Here is a 17,894-nt window from a genome sequence, read left to right as displayed (position 1 = left end):
TCAAATAGGCCTACATGACCGCATATCCGCCATCTTGGATTTTGAGTGTTTCCACTTCAGAAAAAAAATTGGAAATGGGTGGATTTGCAGAACATAAAACACTCAATTAGAACAATATATGTGAAATGCTACTAAACCTGATTTTTGCAACATATCGACTTGCACTACAATGTGTCCTGCTACCTTGCCCAGGGCTTTATTTATACCAATGCAATTGATTTTTCTTAACAAAGATAAAATAAAAACTAGATTGCATTTCCTCACAGAAAATGGTGGAATATGCTTGCCCATCATGCATTCGCTGCCCTCCATGCATATACGTTCCCTTCATACATTAGTCGCCCTTCATTCATACACAACACACACTTAAAGGGGTATGCCACTATTTTGGGGCTTAATACAGTTAAAATCGTTGGCTGGGGTTTATAAAGGTGGTGAAGTTTTCATGTTAAGCGTTGTCTTGCTCTAAGACAAGTTAAAAGAGGGAATATGTCGCTAAGCTAGTGAAAGTCAATGTATCCGTGTAGCATTGTAGCATGCTACATGGATACATTGACTTTCACTAGCTTAGCTACATATTCTCTCTTTTAACTTGTCTTACAGCAAGACAACGGCTTACATGAAAAATAAGACACTTTACCACCTTTATAAACCCCAACCAACGATTTTAACTGTATTAAGCCCCAAAATAGTGGCATACCCCTTTAACTATCTGATCTAGATATTAGGTAAGTTCCTGTTTAGCATGCAATTTTTGCCAAAATACATTTTCGCTATTGTAGCGACCAGTGACCAATTTGCACCATATTCGTTATGCTTCCTCTGGGCGTAGTGCAGATCGTGTGTAATTTTTGTTGTTTTGATCCGTCAAAGCATTGCCAAGATAAGAGCTACCGAATTACGTGTAGGCCCATGTATTTTTTATTTTTTTGACCATAGTTTACCTTTTGCTCTTTAAATGTGACCAAAAAGCTCAAGTTTTATGTTGGTCACCGAGTGACTCTGAAACTAGTCTATGCTTATAACTTCTGGCATGGTTGCAAAATTTTAACAAAAAATGCCATCAAAAGTTTTTTTGGGTCTTGGCTCCCTGACTACTGTTATACAATGTAAGCAGTGTTTATATGGGCCAAAAACATTTTCGCAGAGCAGCATTTTCGCCAATTGTAGCGCCACCCAGTGGCACGAAAATAGTAGCATTCAACTGCAGTTTGCAGAAGTGGGCAGGTCTGGATGTCTGAGATCCCGCCCCTCCCATTTTAGATCTCGCCCCTCCTATTTTTCCTATTATGGTAGTCCATCCGTAGACCATCCCAGTTGGATGCTGTCGGCGCCTTATCTGTCGCTTCTGCCTTACCTGTCGCTTTGGGGTCCTAGCTGCGTTGCCCTGGTAACAACTGTAAACAAAAGGCTGCGGTTAACTGCTCCGCTCCCTGACAGGATTTTTCATTCATTCGTGCCAATGAAACAGGAGGCCTCGATTCATGCAGAAGATAAGGTACGTAACTGGGATATAAAAATATATATGTAAGAAAACTATTTAACCTCATAGACTAACCTTGTATACGGTACATTCTAACAATATATTTCTAAAGTTTTGAGTCATTCCCGTTCATTTGAAGCGTAATTTCCCCCTTACTGTGGCTAGTTAGGATGAGATGACTTGACCCTAGCTAGCATAACATAAATGGCAGCTAGCTCTACACTATTTCGGGCATTCGTTAACAATCAGTGTTCAGATAACTAGCGCAAACGTGCCGAGATATCTTGTTTATTATAAAAAATAAACGCTTGTGTTGTGCCATGGCTTATATGGTGATGACGTTTGAGATTGTAAATTTACGGGCCACAGATGTGTCTATGGTTAGTAAGGCCAACCTGACGAGATAGCTGCCTACTGAGGTTTGATTGGATATGGACATTGTTTATTTCAGAAGGAAAATGTTTGGAGTGGAATTGTTTGGAAGACAATCTTGGGACAATTTTGCTCTTTGGGTCTTTGTGCCAACCATGCCAGCTATCGTAGGGTGCTCTGGGAACTTCTTAGATCTGTTTACTGTATGTACACTTACTGAAATAAGCATTTTGTTTACATAAAATCCCTTGTCATTTCACCACTAGGTTTGAAACCCAGACAGCACGAAGCATCTTGCCGACGTCAAAATCAGATCAACAGACAGGGACATCAGCCTTCTCTTGGGAATAGGCCAGATATGCCAAACAAGAAATGGTAAGTCTATCACTACATAAGATCCATAACAAAATACTCCTAGTTAAATCTTAAATGTGACCTGGTGGCATTATCGCGTGAATGCTTATGTTGCACACTTAATGAATAAGGTCCTCAAGTGTGTAGAGTTTTGCTGAGTTCGTTGTTTATTTATGTAGCGCCCCCTACAGTACACCATGTAGCGACAGCGCCCTCTGCAGTAGACTACGCCACCCCTTGATTAACACCCTTAGAGCAAGAGGAACTCTGTCAGAAATCCACACGACAAGGTTGTTTAGAAAAGTATAAAAATACAAGCTTTTATTAAATTACACAATAAAAAGACTCTTTGGAAGTGTTGCAGAAGGGGAAAGAGAATAAACAAACAAATACATAACGGGGGGACCCCAAGTACCCGGCCGGCTACCAGCCAACTCAGCAGAACGGCGACAGACTAGAGCAGACCCACACAGCAAAAGTACTCCGTAATGGATCCGCACCGGAGTCCACTCTCCGGAGGCCATCCTCCAGAACGGATCCGGTAAACGGACCCGTATCGGCGTCCACTTGCACGCCGCCTATCATCCGACGCGGAGGCGTGGCGCGGACTCAAAAAGGACCCGTTTGTCACCCGCAACGGATCCGCGTACAGAAGCTTACCTCCGTAGTGAGCCCGGTTCGGAGGCGCGACATCCGACCCGGACTCATTCCTTGTCCACGTATTGCACCCGTCACGGATGCGCTATTTTTTATCAGTTACGGACCCATTCCGGACTCATAGATGTTCCGGGACGGGACCATTTTGGATCCGTGTTAGTTAATTCAATAAACTGAACCAATTCAAACACCATTAAGATGACATTCTACTAACACGGGCAGAAATTATTTAAATAACCTTCCAGAAAAAAACCTGCTAAGGAATAGGTAGCCGACTCACCGTCTTGCTGCACAAGACAGGGGGGAAACGGCGCAAACACCCATGTGCCAGATAGGCAGCCGTTTTGGATAAATTACTAAAGGATAAGCAATTTATTCATTCTTCATTAGGCCTAATGTTAATATTTTTTCAACATTTTAAAAGGTAGGCTCAGGGACAGTCAGCAATAACATCCCTGATGTAAAAACGGTCTGAAGTAGGCGGTACATTATGGCTAATACAGAAAAATAACCCGACAAATGATAACTTTTAAAATAAATTGTATTTAATTAGTTTTTAAACTGTAGGCCTTTCTTTCGCCTTCCTGGTGGCCCGATCACCAGCAAGGTTGAACCACCGGATGGCATGTTTGCTGATGTCCTCATCCATCGCTGCCTTTGTGAGGGGGTTTTTCCTCACGGCGCCTGTAATCAGACAGAAAGAATTCATGTTTGTGACGAAACATTTCAACCACACATTGGCCTACAAGGTGGGGTTTAACTTACAAGGTCTACATGTGACAGTGAAAAACGCAAACAGTTCGAACCAATAGACTAATATCTATTAGGCTTAAAGGCTTAGGCTGGATATTAGTCTAGTTTATTTAATTTGGTTAAAGTGTAAATGTATTTAGGCTACCATGGCCAGTCGAGCCACTCTTGGTTGCGCAGCTGTTTCTCCAACAGCACTGCGCACCGAAGTGCGTGCCTTCAGGCTTCAGGCATGCATTACCAGCATCATATCCAATTGACAAAGCGCTCGTAGTAGACTATTTTGCCCCGAGTCTCAAATTCACCATCTGTACTGCAAGACGACGGTTTATCGCAATGTGACAGAGAGATAGCCTCTTAACGCAGAGGTAGCCATCCGATGTCTATGAAAATAAAGTTAGGCCAAGGCTACCTCGGTTTGCAGCACAAATGACGAGTTTGAGACTCCGGCCAAAATAGTCTACGAGCGCTTCGCCAATAAAGGATATGATGTTGGCACGTAGACTACTGGAGAGGGCACGCAATTCGGCGAACACATCTGGAGGAGCCAAGACATCCCCCGCCCCCGTGCGTGCATGGTTCAGTTCAACCACGACGCACAAATTGAAAATTGGAATACGAGCTCATTTTACTTTGGTTTCAAATTCGCCTATTTAATCTTTCAAAGGTCACCGACAAGTTACAATGAAATGGAAAAAAACAACATCAATTATCTGTTTTCTGAGTTGTCTGTTGTCTGAAATTTTGAACCCATTTTTCATCCTTTTCATGTAAATTCGGAAAATGGATCAAAGCACTGCAAAGCGTTACACGGACCCTTAGGCAGCATTTTAGACAAATCAAAAGCACAATACTACTCAAATTCCATGACAGTGCAGAGGCCCCCTGGATTGGACTGTGTGTTTCCCCGTAGGATTCTTACTCTGTCTGACTATGTGTGTGTGGTGAATGTGTATGTGCCGAGCCCTATGTGACACAGCACTTCACAGCACACACGTGTTCGCTGCATACCCTGCATTTATGCCTCACCTGTGCCAGGGGGCAGCCCCCAGTGGTGCCCCAAGGGAGCAGTGCGGCGGGACGGTACCATGCTCAGTGTCAGTCATGAGGATGGAGGGGAGAACTGGCTAGTTACTCCCCCCACCAACCTGGCGGGTCGGGAGTTGAACCGGTAACCTTAAGGCTACAAATATCACGCCCTAACCGCTTACCCATGATTGCCCATTCTTACCCATGACTGCCCATAAGGGTGGGGTTATCGATAAGGGTTCCAATACTTTATTTATTAATCAGAGCTGAGAATACCGTGCTGAAGTATAGAGTGTAACTTAATTTAGTTTAGTGATTAGGAGTGTGTATGATTTCCTTGCGGGACACCTCCTTCTTCCCACATTTTAGACTGTAAGATGGCAGGAAATAAACAAAAACGATCAATTGTATCTGCTGCCTCCTTCATCCTTTTGAACTGGCTACCACTCAGCGCAACAGTATTCTCTAATGTTGCGGGCAGCATTGTAGACAAAAGCAGATGGCTGCTCAAATTTCATGATATTCCCTGGCTGTGCATGCAAAATATTCAAATTCCATGAACTTCCATGACTGGAAAAACCTCTATTGAGTTTCCAAGACTTCTAATGATATTCCAGGACAGGTGGGAACTCTGATATAAATGCATGGAAAAGTAACTAATTAGAAAAGATATTAATTGTGGATATGTACTTTGGGGCTGTGTTTGAACAACTACTTACAGAAAAGAAGAGGCCTGATGGCCATCCGGCTGAAAGCCCTCTTGTTGTTAACTCCTTTCCAGTTGATCTGGCAGGCCACGGCATCCCCAAAGATTTTCCCAAGAACGTTCCAGGTAATTCTCTTCAAGTCCTGGCCTCCAATTATGGATAGAGAAGATATCTAAAAGGCACAGAGTAGGCACTTACGATTAACATTTCTAAGCATTCAAATAAATACTTAGGAACTTATTGGCTCCATGCAAATAAAAAACACTCACAATTTGTTGCCTCGTTGAGGCATTGGCCTGGTCTTTGAGAAAAGTTTCCAATCTCTCTACTTCCTGCAGATCCTCCAGAGGAAACTCAAAGTTGCAGCCGGCAATCTCTGGAAAAGAGGTCTGGTCTCCACTGGGGCCACCTTGCCGGCTAGCCAAGAAGTCCAGTTTGGCCAAAATCTGGTCATTCTGGTGTACAATTTTCTGGAGGAGCTTCAGCCTCTGGACCTCAAAAGCTATTGAAAAACATATAACATAGGTGTGATCAACAGAAACACTAAATGTAATATTGATTATTGTAATTTCGATGGAGTGTTTATAATACCATATTATGTTTTACAGTTTAAGTCATTATTATTATTCTTTTAAGTATTCTTTGGGGCTTTATTATTACAGGATAGTTTGAGAGTAGACAGGAAATGATTGGGAGAGAGAGATGGGGCAGCGCCAGGAAATGACCCCGACCGTACTCGAAACCGAGGTCCCATTACATTGCCCATGGGGACTGCAAGTACACCATTATTTTTCTGCACTATCCTATCTGCACATGCGCACCATGCAAGGCTGCACGATCCGGAAGTGGAGCATTGTCCCCTTCGTTTCGCTACCTGTAAGGACTCTGAAAGTCTATCTATGAATAAAGCAAATCTTACAGACTGGCTTTCAGCGAAACAACACTAACAGATCAGCTTTTAGCGAAACGCAGGGCAACATTGCTCCACGAATCCGGATTGTGCAGCCTTTCGTGGTGCGCATGTGCAGATAGGATATTTCAGAAAAATAATGGTGTACTTGCAGTCCCCGTGGGCAATGTAAGCGGAAATGTGGGGGGCTTAGTGTACTGGGCCACAGTACCCCCGAGTCATTGCTATTATTATTATTTTTATTCATTGTGTATGTGGGCCAATAGTAGTACATGATTGAATCAAACCATGGGGCAGATATGGGTCAGGCCAGAGTTTGCAATCCCTGAGTGACCTAGTAAGTAACCCTTTTATGTGTCAGGCATTGCTCACCAGAGAAGGAGGCATCATGGGGCTTTCCTCCATGGCATGGGCTCGACCTCTGCAGTTCAGGGAGTGGTGGGAGGATGGGTGGTGCTCCTGTTTGTGAGCATTGGAGAAATTGGGAGTGCAAAAGAAGAGAATACAGTGCCATTAAAATGGTGTTGTTGTGCTAACAGTGGCTGATAAAACAAATGTGCTTCTATAGTCAAACATTCAGAAATCAGTTCCTACCTTGATTCACCCTTGATGGAGTTCGTCCCATGATGGGGGAGCTCTGGAGCTGGGGAAGCTCTGCACCATGGCGATGGAGAGAAATTTGACATGTTAATATTTGGAAATTAGTGCTTAGGCTTAGTGATCCTATTTAAGAACATTTCAAAAGCTATAGACATGTGCCCTGCATACCATAACGGCCAATGCCTGATGAGTTTTTGTGTTATACTAAAGGTATCTTCCACACACCGCTCTCTTCTGTCTTGTTGGTGCATCTCTGAAGTAATCAAGTAGTTAGGAAATAGATTGCACTCAGTTGTTCTTCCTTGTTCTTGTCTTTTTATTTAAACATTGCAGGGACTGATATGACAGATGTTTCCTGCTTCTTGACACTGAAGAAGGCTCTGTGCAGCCGAAACGTCTGTTATATCTGTCCCTGCAATGTTTAAATAAAAGGAGAAGAACAAGAAAGAAGAAAAAACTGAGTGTGATCCATTCCGTAAGTACTTACTGTATACTGTATATACTAAAGGAAATTAGAATTTACACATCCCATTGAAATAATGAAATACCCATACTGTTTAAACCAGGGGTCCCCAAATTAAGGCCCGGGGGCCGGATGCGGCCCGCCACGTCCCTTTGACCGGCCCTCCACCTCTCTGCACCTCACCATTTGAACTGACCCAAAGAAGCAATCCTGTCTTGTCTTGATAATTTCTCATCTCACTGTAATATAAACAGGCCTACCATTTCTATTGTATCACTCATAAACTGTCAATCACCATATTTTTCTAACCTTTCCTTTGTATTTTTACATGGTTATTAGAAATGAAAAGGAATTCCTGTGGCATTTCAAATTGAAAAACATGTGAAGTACTCACTTCTTTTGCAAATCACTTGTAATGATGAACTATTTTGTGCTAGAAATTATGGTTATAACAGGCAGTGACCTAGTATAAAGCCCACATGATTGATCCCGGCCCCTGATCACAGTCAGGAACGATAGTGTGGCCCCCAGAGAAAAAAGTTTGGGGACCCCTGGTTTAAACCCTCTGTGCAGGGTGCTAACCTGATTGTCCTCAAAAGTGTAATGTCCAAGCCTCACTCTGAAGGCACCATGTAATGTCATGGTAATGTTGTTAGGATGTAGTTGAGCATTTCCAGCAACGTGTGAACAGGCCAACTAGCAGGCCCATCTACGCTAAGAGGCTACATAGAATAAAACTTCTTACCATGTGGACCAACTAAAACACATTTGAAACGCACGTTGTGCTTGATTTGGCTCATAGTGACCTAGTAACCCTGTAATGCGTCAGGCATTGCTCACCAGAGAAGGAGGCATCATGTGGCATCTCTTCCTGGCATGGGCTCGACCTCTGCAGTTCAGGGAGTGGTGGGAGGATGGGTGCTGCTGCTGTTCCTGAGCATTGGTGAAATTGGGAGTGCAAAAGAAGAGAATACAGTGCCATTAAAATGGTGTTGTTGTGCTAACAGTGGCTGATAAAACAAATGTGCTTCTATAGTCAAACATTCAGAAATCAGTTCCTACCTTTATTCACCCTTGAGGGAGTTCGTCCCATGATGGGGGAGCTCTGGAGCTGGGGAAGCTCTGCACCATGGCGATGGAGAGAAATTTGACATGTTAATATTTGGATATTTAATTGCATGAAATGGTGCATAACGCAGGTGTATTGTGTTCAATTTAGTACAGATTGACCAGGATATATACCCCTTCGTAAGAAAACTAACGATATTCATCTGCACTTACGTACATTGTAATATTACCTCTATATGTCTCCACACATATATGTTGCTGATTGTGTACTGCAAGTTGTTTTGTACAAAAAAGTTTGTCGCTTTGGATAATTGTTCAGTGTTATGTCAGACCTCAGTCTTCACCTGGAGAGTTTACATTACCTTCAGGTGCCCCCATGTCCTCATCGCTGGAGGTTTCCTGTCCCATACGCTGTCTGTTAAGTAAGCATATAAAACTGTTATTTTAGTATACCTGACCTCCTGACAAAATGATTTCTGTTGTTACCAGCACATAAAGGCTGTGCAGGAAACCTTGAACTTTTTGACAAGGCAAAATTCACTTACACTGGCCTCCTACGACGTTTAGATGGCAGATCTGTCTCCATCTCTGCATCCGTCTGCAGGTCCGACGTGTTGCAGCCTCCCGCATAGGACCGGAGCATCGCCTCACACTCTTCATATTGGGCTAGAGGGGAATATTGACATTATACAGCAACACAGAGGATTGATATACAGCAATATGCAACAGAGCATCCCTCTGAAATGTCATTGTAAATACTTGAGCTTTTATAGGAAAAGCTCATTGTAACAAAATAGTAAAACACTTGAGTGTAATGCTAAGACCATTAAACAGTCCTCCATTGACCTGAAATTTACATAGCCTACTATAAATCATTATTGTGAACATCAATAAAAGCAGTACAAAATGTTCCAGAAATCACATTAAATCTTTTTGGAACATGGATTTTACCACAGCTTTTGATGATTCTCATGAAGTACTGGGGCCAGTTTGGCTCTGGTTCTTCAGAGTTGGCGACTGCTCTCTTGATCCTCTCCGGGCTTTTATAGCGAGGCCAGGACACCTCGCCATTGTAACACCAGCTCGCTGGCACCACGGCGATGTCATTGGTGGCGGTGAAGGTGATGAGATGGAAAGGCATACTACATATAGGCAGAAAGAAAAAAATAATCAGCAAAAGCAATAGCATGGATCTCAGGTCATTCATGGCAAAAAGCAAGTCTTAGCAGTAAAGTTTGAGTGGAGTTCCTGCTATAGCTCACCTAACATAATTGTCAGGGTGGAAGTCATAATTAATTGAATGAAGTGTCATTTCCTTTCAAAGCAATTCACATACAAACCCCCAACTCAGTTGAAGTTAGGACACTTTGTAACTTCAACTTTTTTTCCATGTTCAATGCATTTATTTTTTAGATACGATAGCTGTAGGTGAAAACCGTGGCTAACCAAAATCAGCCAGGGATCAAAGGCAAATTGCCACCACTTTTGTAGCTCCTTTTGACACACTGTGATATTGCATTGGGAAATATATGTTGATAGGCCTATTTTGTGCCTGACACCACATGTTTTATGGTACAGTACATTTTCACCTTTTGTTAAAATACTTACTGCAATAAACATCCAGAGTGATGAGTTATGATATGAGGTAGCGAATGAGGAACTCCAGTCAGTTTGATGAGTCAGTCATTGGTCATTTTGAACTTATTGAACTGATTGAACCGATTGAAGAACTGATTGATTGAACTGATTGATTGAACTGATTGATCTTGAAATTGGATCTAGTGGAGGAGGGGTATGGCCACAAAGCCATGTTTACGTGGAAAGGCCACATATTTTTGTTGCAGCGCTGCCACCTCAACTGACTGGAGTTCCTCAGACAGATTCCCTACCTCATATATACCTATCCTTTCAGAACTGAATGGATATTGGAAGAATGGAGACTGCTGTGTAAACTCGGAATACACAACATGCACACCATTATCATTCTTGACAATATTCTTAATCTGGCATACTTTTTTGCCCACTCGGAAAATATTGTCTCCTGTTGTTGTTTTGACAATCCACCTGTCACCTCTCATCTCTCCATATTGGGACTGAATTTGCAGTCCAACAACAGTTGGACCAACAAAATGCTCCTTTTTTAATTGCGTAACCCTAGTGTCTAATTTGGGAGTTTCAGGCAACTCTGACAGTCTTCGAATTATTTGGGCCAGAGGGAACTCAGACTTCCTAATTAGTTTTTTTATTTTTCCGAGGTGGTTTTCATAAGGGAATGCCGAGAATGACTCCAGACTCCCGTGCCTCTTCACCTCATCCGCCAGGTGGACCAGCCCATGAACATTATAAACAATGTTGTCAGTCCCATAAAGCTCTCCGAAATGCTGAACAAAATATTTCAGCATTTCCCCGGCATAACTGACAAGGTCTTTGTGTGGTGGTACTAAAATTGAAACTGCACATGATAGTAGTAAAAAATTGTTATAGATGTTCTTGTCCAATTTTTTTGCCAGCACAACAGGGCCACTATAAAGCAGGAATTGGCGGAATTCGGTAGCTTTCCACCGGTCTACATCCCTTAAAGACCTTGGTCTTCTTGCAAATTCTACCGGCACATAGGGCCTCATTGACATCAGGTCCACTGACAGTTGGTTAACTATACCAGCTGACAGCCTTACCGGTAAGGGCCCACGAAGCCAGGTGTGAAGGATTTTCTTCACCACACCCAGACAGACTAGGTGCATATAGTCAAGTGGGAACTGTGACACCATGCCAACATTAATGGTTTCAAAGGGATGTGGCCCCTCATGGTGGTGAATTTCGTCCTGCATCTGGTTGAAAGAAATATCCGTGCGCTCAGGGTGCTGGGGTCCGGGGAAGGTCATTCGCCTGTTTTGATATACGCCTGGATGCGTGCACTTATCACACCCATGGTATGCATTATGGGCCTTTATGTTTTTAACGAAGGCCCGAGCTGGTGTGTCACATACTACGGTGTCTAATTCCAGTTTGAAGAATTTATCTTCAAAGAAAAACCCTCCTTCTAACTCTCGTAGCTCATGTACAAAGTCAGAAAGGAACTCCAGGGCCGAGGTGGGTTTTTTATGCCCACTATACATTCCTATGACGACTGGTTCCTTTACTGGAACTGACACTAACAACCCAAGTATGGGCCACAGCTGGACACTGGAGCTTTTAAAGAGTGGTAGCCCATCTATGTTAATTTGCAACCTAAGTGTCATGCCCTCAGCTAGTGTTTTTGCATATTGCATTAGTACAGATTTGAGTGACTTCACTACCCCAAAATGATAATACTGCCCACCAGCCTTGGTCTGTATCGTGTACTCCGTTTTAGTTCGGAGTAGGGTCCTACCATCTTTTGGCAAATTTGGGTGGCTAGTTCTTAGAATGGTGAGGAGTGCAGTGAGAGCAACCAGAGAAATACCAAAACTCACAGCCCAATTTGCAATGTTGTCCATTAAGAGTCTGCCATGTTGGCCATCATCCTCTTCAGAATCTGAGGTATCAGAATCTGAGGATGTCCTAGGACCATGCCCACAACTCATGGTAGGCCATGGTAGGTTTCCTGCTCCAATGCCACCACCACCACCACCACCACCCTCCTCCTCCCCCACCCCTTCCTCCGCCTCCTCCTCCTCCTCGTCCTCTCCCTCCATTAAAACTACCCCTGTAACTCCACTGTTCAAATTTCTGTCACCCGTTCCTATTTCTGTCATATCCACGTCCGTCATAGTCATTTCTTGAAGTCGCTTTTGGACATCTATGTGAGTCCTCCGACGGATTGTGTGCGAGCACACAGGCAAAGTCTTTCTATTCATTGTTGCTGTAAAAAAAAATAAGTTGCCTGCAATCAGGTGGAAGCACTGTTTGTAACATTATAGATAAACATATGGTTTGGGATGTTTATGGTCATATAGGCCTAGTTAATTCCATATATACTTCTTCTGACGGCTTTATATGAAAACATAACGGTAGATTTAATCAAGGATTTCCTGAATTTTGTTCAAGATTCAATAAGTTTATTGCCATGTCAACACAGTTGATAAGAATGTTTGGCACATTCCTATCATTAACCTCATACAGTATAATGGAGAAAGGCACACAACAGCAGAGCACCTACAGCTCCAGGCCACTTTATTAGAATAGCATGAAAAAGTTGATTTATTTCCATAATTCCATCAATAATGTTAAACTGTCATGGATTGTAGATGCATGGCCCAGTTGTGTAACTATTCCAATCATTCAATTTTTTCTTTTTATATATTTTGGCCTTCCAGCTCAAAAAACCCACGAATTTTGATGAAGAAAATTGTGATTTTATTACAATATTCTAATGATGCGAATTCCCCAATTCATGGGTTTTTTTTAGCTGGAAGACCAAAATATGTAAAAAGAAAAAAAATGAATGAGTGGAATAGTTAAACAACTGGGCCATGCATCTACAATCCATAACAGTTTAACATTATTGATGGAATTATGGAAATAAATCAACTTTTTCATGCTATTCTAATAAAGTGGCCTGGAGCTGTAGGACTAAGCTCTGGCCAAAGAGGTATAGACGGCAAACAAGGGTAAACAAATTGAGGCATTGACTAACAGGCCTAGACTACGGCTGTGAAAGGGCATGCATGTGTGTGTGTGTGTGTGTGTGTGGGGGGGGGGGGGTAAAGTTTGGAAACCCCTGTTCTATATCTCCTACCTACTAAAATATCACCATATTGTAGTAAATCTGTTTCAGCTGTGTATGTTCCTACAGGACAAAGGTTCTATAAAATAGCCCAACCTCAAATCTCAGCTGATATGCAAGATTATCATTTTAAAGCGTTCCAGCCATTCAAAATTACGATTCCAGTTTATGACTACCCAGGGTGCATTTTCTAATATGTTTGTCGGATAGTTGGGATAAATGAACATTTACTCTCCTTTCCTTGAATTTGATTATTAGTTTAACGCATTGTATTCATTAGGACTGCTCATTTGAAAGATATGTAATAATAGCCACCAATATATTTACGGGGACGTGTTTAATTGTATAATACTCTAACGCAAACCATCAAAAAAACGGGCCGTAACATCTTTACTATAAATACCGTCCTGGATAATAATAAAAAAAAAATCGTACATCTGACGGCCCAAAATCAGCCAATAGCATGCAAGGTTAATTCATTCAGGACCGTAACAGCAGCCAATCGGAATCAATAGATTGATGTTCTTTCTGGACAGTGTTTTACGTGTGTCCAGGTACCGGTAATTGAGAAAAATCACTGTTACGGGCTGCCACGGCATGGGACAGTAGGCTACTATGTTGGTTTACTGTGAGTTGGGAGGCATACGTGCATGATACTTTTGCATTACAAACGACAACGTTGGATTATAGCAGATGGGTTACATCTATTCTGTGGTGAGTTTTTAACAATTGTCCTAAACTATCGCTGTCACTATGTGTCATTGCTGTCACAACTAGCAGCTGGATGTTACTGATGGGCTTGGGCATTCAACGCAGTGTGTTGGCTAACCTAGGTTTAGATAGTAAAGCCAATCATTTCAGATCGACAATACAGCCGACTGCGAGGAGTTGTGATGTGAACGGTTTAAGTCATTTTAATATCTTAAGTGACCATCATTTGTGGCTATATGATCCTCGAACGGACCTGAGAAAGGAGCTCGTTAGTCTACTTGAACTCTGAATAGACAGAGCTAGCTAATGGCTGGCTACCACGTAAGTTATTAGCTGACTCCCATATTTTATGCATATGGTTGAAAAAGTAGCAACACAGACGTAATTCTGTTCTCAGACCAAAAGACCAGTGTGGCGGCCCCGGGTTATGTTATCAGATATCACGAAATGGATGATATGATATCATTGAATGTATCTAACTGATATCTAGCATTTCAGTGTTTCGTGGTTTTAGCTAGCTGGCTAGCTAGAATTCTTGCTCAAACAGGCGCCCACCAGATAGACTGCATCACTTCTTGCATAGCACCCGTGTACAACGGTATTAGCTTTGCATTATTTGTGTAACTACTAGTTTAATCTACCCCCTATCGATCGCCCGTATAACGCAGACTAGTTTTATCTAGCCATGCGATGGCATTTCAATCGGACCACTGCGAACAGTTCTCTTCTAGGTAGCGGGAACATGCTTGCCTGAACAATGAGGACTGTACACGCAAAATGTAGCAGAACAAAGGGGCAGATGTCGATTGCTGTTTTTTAAAATCATATTGTTGTTATTGTTGTAGGTGTCGTCATCGCCGTTATAGTTATTGTTATTGTTATAGTTGTTGTTGTTATGATGATGATTATTATCATTAGGTTTACCCATTCACGGATATCTGTGCCACGGTTTACCTACCGGTTTCCTACAATTGTATTTCCAAGTAGTAATAACTATTGTATCATTGGTTCCAAGTCATAAGCAGGTTTGACAATATCCATATCATGAACTTTATATAGGGACAATCTAGTTGTATCATGTAACAATCTATAAAGTGTAAAAATCAATACTTACTTCGCGAGCTGACAATGATGCTGCAGACCAATTGTTCGTCCGTTGGGATGATGGCGCGTCCGCGTCCCGGTACCCGACACGGGTGCGTCGCGGAGCTGCATTTTGACAGTAGAATTTGCGGCTGCGCATGGTGGTGGCAGCTGCTGTGCCGGCAGCTACTAGGATGCAACGGTTACGCGGATCTTAATAGGCTTCAGATACTGTTTGTACTTTGTGTATCACAGTATATCAATTGATCAGTACTGGAGGGAACAGTTCGGTCTTGTCTGCTCTAGTAAAAAAAAAAAAAAAAAGTTCACGGCGCATCCGTGTTTGTGAATCAGATTTGGATCCGGTCATGATCAGCGTTTTGACAGTAGAATGTGCGGCAGCCGTGCGGTGGCAGCGCTGATCCGTCAAGCGGAACCAAAATGGATGTGACAGTGACGCGGATGTGATGACTTGAAAGCGGATCCGTATCGGAATCCTCTGCTGTGTGGGGACAGTCTCCATTACACACGTGACGGGAAACAAACCCCTTAAGGCAGACCGCAAATAATTCAGAATATTCAAGCACTGCACCCCTTTTTTACACACGAGAGGGGAAACAACCCTTATAGTAAAACACAGTCAGAGAAGTGTACACTGCAACCTTAAGTTTACAATTAAACACACTGGATCACTCAGAGTTCACTATTTCACTCTACTACTGGTGACTGGTAACACGAGGAGACTGTATGCCCTAAGCCCGCTACCGCTAGTAGGCCTAGCCAATAGGGCCTGGTGCGGACCGGGAGTTGAAGGGGATTTGGAAGAGGGGGCCAAACAAATAAGACAAACAAAAGGTAAACAAGAAAATAAATGAGTCCCCCTCAGCCTGTGACCGACTATACACTTAGTCCTCTGTCCCTCTGGCCGCCAGGACAGAGGGGGATAAACAGAAACAAAACTAACAGGGTCAGACTCAGCCGACCAGCAGGCAGCAGCTAGCAGCACATACACACTCACACAACTCATGCACCCAAAATAACTTAAAAGAGAACAGCAGCTGAACTGCGCAGCATATAGATCTGAATCAGGAAAGAAAAAGAAAAGGAAAGAAAAATACAAAAACCATTACCACACAGATATGATATTTTCATTCCCCATTTAAAACACAAGGTTGTACAAATTTGTCAATAAAACTCCACTATGAAGTTGACTAATCAGAATTAGTTAACCATCAACGTTTACAAGATTACCAATACCTCCCCGGAGATAATAACAGGCAATGAGAACAAGAGTTCTCATAATAATTTATAACATACCTGTGGCTATCTTTTGTTACACACAAGCGTTGGGGTGGGTCCCCAGGCAACCCCACTACTCAGACCGGCACTGGTTAAGCAAAGAGAGAGAGAGAGAGAGAGAGAGAGAGAGAGAGAGAGAGAGAGAGAGAGAGAGAGAGAGAGAGAGAGAGAGAGAGAGAGAGAGAGAGAGAGAGAGAGAGAGAGAGAGAGAGAAGAGAGAGAGAGAGAGAGAGGAGAGAGAGAGAGAGAGAGAGAGAGAGAGAGAGAGAGAGAGAGAGAGAGAGAGAGAAAGAGAGAGAGAGAACGCAAGAGAGCGATCATTACACTGCTGAACGTTTACGCTTACAAACAAGGAGACATGGCAGCAACCAAAACGGTAGCATACCTTCATGCACATCATACGGATGCCCAGGCAGTCGTGCCTCCATCAACAGTTGCACACTCAGTCAGACGCGGTACCAAGGCAGCAGATAACGCTGCGATCACAAGGCAAGAGGCTCCCGGCTATTTCCCCCTAAACCAACCAAACAGTAGAATTTAGTGCTCAGCAAAGTACCATCAATGATTAACCCCGATAAAGTAAAATAAAACCGCTGCATACCTTAGGGTGAACAAACGCCAACCAAACGCCGCCAGCCACACAGCTCCCAGCTAACACCGGAGGAATGCTACCTGCCTAAGGACCCCAGGTGCCCATATAGATGCCAGCGCCTAATGAACCAATCACGTTTGCGCTAAGGCCAACGCATACACAGGAGGGGGTTGAAAGACAACCATTTAAAAGGGAAAATGAATAACAGAACTACTCTGCCTTCAGTCCTACACGCTACATTTACATTTTCCTCAGCATAACTGTACAGCTGACACCGCTGCCTTCTGTATCATAACAAAGCCTGTCACCTCCACGTTTCGTTCTTCTTATGTGACCGAAGTCACAGGCTACTGCACCAGAGAGGGTCTCTGCACTCATTGCTGGTCCTATGATGCCATCTATTGGCGAAAACGTGCAACAGCATAATTAAACTAAAAGACAACTTCTGACAGGACAACAAAAAGACAGGGAGTGAGAATAAGGGAATAACAAAAAGACAAAAATGGGGGGTCCACTACACTTGCATACCTGATTGTGATGCTGTCACTCATTTTCTAGTCTATATTTTGGACTGAAAAAGGATTACATTATTATGTTTTCAGGTGTTTTGCCCCTGCGGTTGTGAAGAGGATGCTGTGGAGGTGGCAGCATGAACGTGTCACACAGACATTGGCTAAACTACTCGGCAGGTACAACGAAATAAAAGAAACCACCCCCTCAACCCTGTTTATGCTGCACTGTACCTATTATAACCAGTTTTTATATAGACCATTATTTGAAATACTATGAGAGCCTTTCTGTTAGGATACTGTACAGCAGGGATGGGCAACTGGAGGTTCGGGCGCCACATGCAGCCCAACTTCTCACTTTAAAAAGAAAAGAAAAAGGACAGTTTTTAACCCCCTATAAATCAATAGTGTAAGCATTCAGGTATAAATAAAGAAAAAGTGAAGTATCCTTTTTGTAAATTCTCTCAAGTGTGTGGTGATGTGGCCCACTGATTGTGGTAATTAAAAATGTTGGCCCACCTTATAATGAAAGTTGCCCACCCCTGCTGTACAGCCTACATCGCTTGTACATGTCCTTACCAAATAGGACACTAGCTAGCTAA

General features: G+C 42.8%; 1 protein-coding gene and 1 long non-coding RNA gene across 2 annotated transcripts; one reads left to right on the top strand and one right to left on the bottom strand.

The window, feature by feature from the left end:
- Window positions 1-1,368: 1,368 nt before the first annotated feature.
- Window positions 1,369-17,465, top strand: LOC134448276 (uncharacterized). Its single transcript, XR_010034709.1, has 3 exons — window positions 1,369-1,498; window positions 2,122-2,230; window positions 17,386-17,465. It is a non-coding gene; the product is annotated as an uncharacterized LOC134448276 (long non-coding RNA).
- LOC134448720 (uncharacterized) lies at window positions 3,423-14,954 on the bottom strand. Its single transcript, XM_063198373.1, has 11 exons — window positions 14,924-14,954; window positions 9,345-9,535; window positions 8,939-9,059; window positions 8,756-8,808; window positions 8,388-8,447; window positions 8,166-8,258; window positions 6,857-6,916; window positions 6,635-6,721; window positions 5,622-5,854; window positions 5,365-5,524; window positions 3,423-3,550 (listed from the first exon to the last, which is right to left on the bottom strand). The coding sequence occupies exons 2-11, from the start codon at window positions 9,532-9,534 to the stop codon at window positions 3,423-3,425; spliced, it is 1,185 nt and encodes a 394-aa protein (XP_063054443.1). The 5' UTR covers window position 9,535; window positions 14,924-14,954.
- Window positions 17,466-17,894: the final 429 nt, after the last annotated feature.

Source organism: Engraulis encrasicolus, chromosome 5, assembly GCF_034702125.1.
Source record: "Engraulis encrasicolus isolate BLACKSEA-1 chromosome 5, IST_EnEncr_1.0, whole genome shotgun sequence".
Lineage (NCBI taxonomy): Eukaryota > Metazoa > Chordata > Actinopteri > Clupeiformes > Engraulidae > Engraulis > Engraulis encrasicolus.
The sequence above is the reverse complement of the archived record's forward strand: the minus strand, read 5'-3'. Positions and strand labels throughout refer to the sequence as shown.